General features: G+C 40.1%; 1 protein-coding gene across 3 annotated transcripts in view; it reads left to right on the top strand.

Moving 5' to 3' along the window:
- Positions 1–3,615, top strand: part of rbks (ribokinase) — a 39,895-nt gene that overhangs the window by 22,564 nt on the left and 13,716 nt on the right. For all 3 annotated transcript variants that reach the window (XM_035673421.1, XM_035673422.1, XM_035673420.1), the window contains exon 7: positions 1,079–1,170. In XM_035673421.1, the coding sequence (XP_035529314.1) occupies positions 1,079–1,170 (92 nt within the window). The remainder of the gene's footprint in view (positions 1–1,078; positions 1,171–3,615) is intronic.

Raw genomic sequence — 3,615 nt, 5'->3', positions numbered from 1 at the left:
ACAAACACACACACGCACGCACACTTGCATGAGGCTTTATTTTATACACAGAGATATCAGAATTAATCACTTCGTCAAGCTGGGCTTATCCTCACACATACACAGAAATCATGGTATTAGATGCATTAATGCTCCCTGCTCATGAATATGCATAAGACACTGATGTGCAACACGTACAGAGGATTACTTCTGACAAACACTCCTGCTCTCTCTCGCTCTTGCGCTCCTCAACATACACAGAAAGGGTCACAACTCATCTCACCCACACACTGACACACATGTATGGGGTTATATACCTCATGTTGAATCTTTTTTCCACACACACTATCCTGGAACTGCAGAGTACTGCAAACAGCTACAGGATGTGAGGCCATCTCATTTTTTTCCCTCGCTCGACAGTGCTCTTTCCCGGGGAATGCTAATTTAATCGTTTAAAAGGTGTCTTTTTATAGAAGCTTATCCACTTGAGCTTTGCCTGCGAGAGCAATCCCCAGTGGTAGCCCGCTAGCCTTTGTTCCCATTGAAAGTTTAATTAAGGTAATGCCAGACCTTGACAGTGAAGCTCAGAAAGTGGAAAAGAAACATCACACAATTGTAAAATGTGTCACTGAGGGACGCTGTCAAAATTATCCTTTTAAAAGCGAGCTGACAACTATAACTTGGTGTATTATTGAGAACAATGATGTTTTATTTTAAACCTTGTTTATGATTGCATGTTGTTCTGAGTAGAGCTACAACGATTAGTTGATTAAGTCAGTTAAGTCATTAAGTTGTCTACTATTAAATTAATCACCATCTATTTTGATAATTGATTAATCATTTTAAGGAACTTTTTGAGAAAAAAAGTCCAAATTCAGCTTCTCAGTTGTGAATATTTTCTGGTTTTTTTAGTCTTTTGTGAGAGTAAACTGAATGTCTTAGGGTTGTGGACAAAACAAGACATTTAAGGACATCACCTTGGGCTTTGGGAAAAAGTGATCAACATTTTTCACCATTTTGTGACATTTTATATCCAGAACAACATATCGATGAATCGAGTGGTCAATAAGAAGGTTAATTTCCTCGTTTCTTCTTACAGTAAAGACGATATTCAACCCAGCGCCGGCCATTCCTGACTTGGATACAGGTTTCTACAGAGCCTCTGATGTGTTTTGCTGTAATGAGTCTGAGGTGATTTAGCACACACGCACACACACACACGTAGCTCACAGTATTTATCACAGCAGCATTAATAATTCCTCACACAATAACGCTGCCTCTCTCAAACATGCATGCACTTTCAATAACAATGGAGCAAAAAGAAAACTGAAACCAGTCCTACACAGTTAGATTGTGGGTTGACCAGCTTTCCGCTCTCACACCGCACACATACAGTGATATTGGTGGCAAATTCACCATCAACATTCTTGGTATTTTTTTTTCTTTTAAACAGTAGGTTCTCAATTTCACACAGAGGTAGACTAAAGCAGGTTTCACATTTTCAGCCAGTGACTGTCAATTTTGCTTTTTTGAAATGACAAGTGTCAATAGTCAGTTGTAGCTATCTGGCTAATTAAGCTAATGTTAGCTCCATGAATTACTTGAAAATTCTGTCTCCAGCTGACTTTTTAAAGGACCAGTGTGTAGGATTTAGTGCCATCTAGCAGTGTCGTTGCAGATTGTAACTCACTCACTTCACCTTCCCTTTCCAAGCGGGAGGGAGAAGCTACGGTGGCTGTAAAAATGTGCAAAAACGCAGCCCTTTCTACAGCCAGTGTTTGGTTTGTCCTTTCTGGGCTACTGTTCAACATGGCGACCCGCAGAGTCTGTAGATAAAAACGCCTCATTCTAAGGTAACAGAAATATAATTATTTCTATATGCAGATGATTATACACTAATTAATAATTATTTTATTCCATTTCTGCCTATAGATCCTTCTAAATGTTCCACACCAGACCTTTAATGTTTCTAGTGGACCCATTTTAAAACAAGATCTCTGTAAAAGAGTGGTCTCAAATATGCACTTGATGTACATGATATCGTGCTAAAAGACTTAAGAAGAGGCTGAAGGAAACAAAAAGTCAGAAAAGCAAATAGTTGATAATTTTTAGGGAAATAAAGATTGAGATTGAAGCATTGTTCTTGCATTTTAGTGTAAAACTAGTTAGTCCTAGTATTATAATAACAAAAAATGTCAGATTGTAATTTCATCCTGACATTACCCCGTTTGGCTGCCTAGCTTACTTGTTTGTATTTCAGTTTCACTTTTAATGTTATCTTAAACTTTGATAGCATCCTCAGTGGAATAATACTACACAGTGGATGTGCTGGGCATGAATGGGGCTTTTACGTAACATGTAACCCTATAAACTAATGTAGTTGGTTAATGATTTGCTTCCTGGCCTTGAAATTAACACGTGGTTACTACTGTAGGCAGTAATCTAGTTAGCTGGCAATGTTTACAGACAAACTCACAGACTTACTGTTTAATCCAGTCCTTTCACTTTTGCTCTTGTGTTTTTGGTTTTGGAAAGGCTACAAAAAAGACTCAACAGTTTAAATGTGTCCAGGCAACACTTTGTATGATTGGGAGACTTGCTGTGCAGTAGAACTTTCATTGCCCAAACCCGATTGGACCCGACACGACCTGCCGGGTTCGGGATGGGTTTGTGCCAAAAACTTTTTTTGGGGGGCCAGATCAGAACTCTATTGTGCAGCCCTAAGTTGCATACAGGTATAAATAGTTCTTCCCATCCTCTCTGTGAATGGAAAAGATGAGAGGTTTGAGATGTTATGAGTGCCCACACTCACACACACCTTTTCAAAGTGATTCAACCGTACCTCCTGGGTCATGACCCCTGCTAGCACATCAATAACCTCACTGTAACCTTTAGCCATACATGTAAACCCTCTGGTATGAAGGTGGAACAAGTATCTCTCCACCCTTTTACGGTAAAAACTAATGTCATGGCACTTTGTGTCTTGACTGTCAGATGATGACAGATGAGGGACGGGGGCAGGTACAGATGGGAATCGTAGTAAAAACAACAAGGCAGATGTGCACTTTGGCTGAGTCAGCCACCCCCTCGGGGATAAAGTGGATGCGAGTTTGCCTGGGAGCCTCTATTTGATGTGGTGATGCAGAGCAGAGAGAAGCTGTCAGGTGTGGGGACATGAAAGGGAGAGTTGACGAAAGAGCAACATGTCTACTCTTTTTTTGGGGGTGTCAGGTCATGGAGGTAGAGTCATGTTATACATTATGCAGTACGCAGGGGTGGAAAGAACACTAAACTATCCCACCCAGGGACAGGTTGATCTGTGTGTGATTGTTTGACCCTGAGGAAGTTCAGTGTTGTGTTGGATAGGCATAGGACGGTATGAAAATTCCAGGTCACGATTATTTTGGCCAAAATAATTGCGATACACAATATTATCAAAATAATCATAAGTACTTCATATTTTTTAAATTGCTCTAAAATCACATGACCTTACGTTTAGTTAAGAAACCTATTTATTGCATCACAGATAGACACCTCATCTCCCTGTTCTTTTTTTTGGATCTATACTATTTCCACACATGCAGCTGAACTTATTGTGGGGGGATAAACGGGTGAGCCTTCAGCCATGGTGACAGG

This window comes from Morone saxatilis, unplaced genomic scaffold (assembly GCF_004916995.1).
Source record: "Morone saxatilis isolate NCDOM2014 unplaced genomic scaffold, NCSU_SB_2.0 Contig3, whole genome shotgun sequence".
NCBI classification, from domain to species: Eukaryota; Metazoa; Chordata; class Actinopteri; family Moronidae; genus Morone; species Morone saxatilis.
The sequence above is the reverse complement of the archived record's forward strand: the minus strand, read 5'-3'. Positions and strand labels throughout refer to the sequence as shown.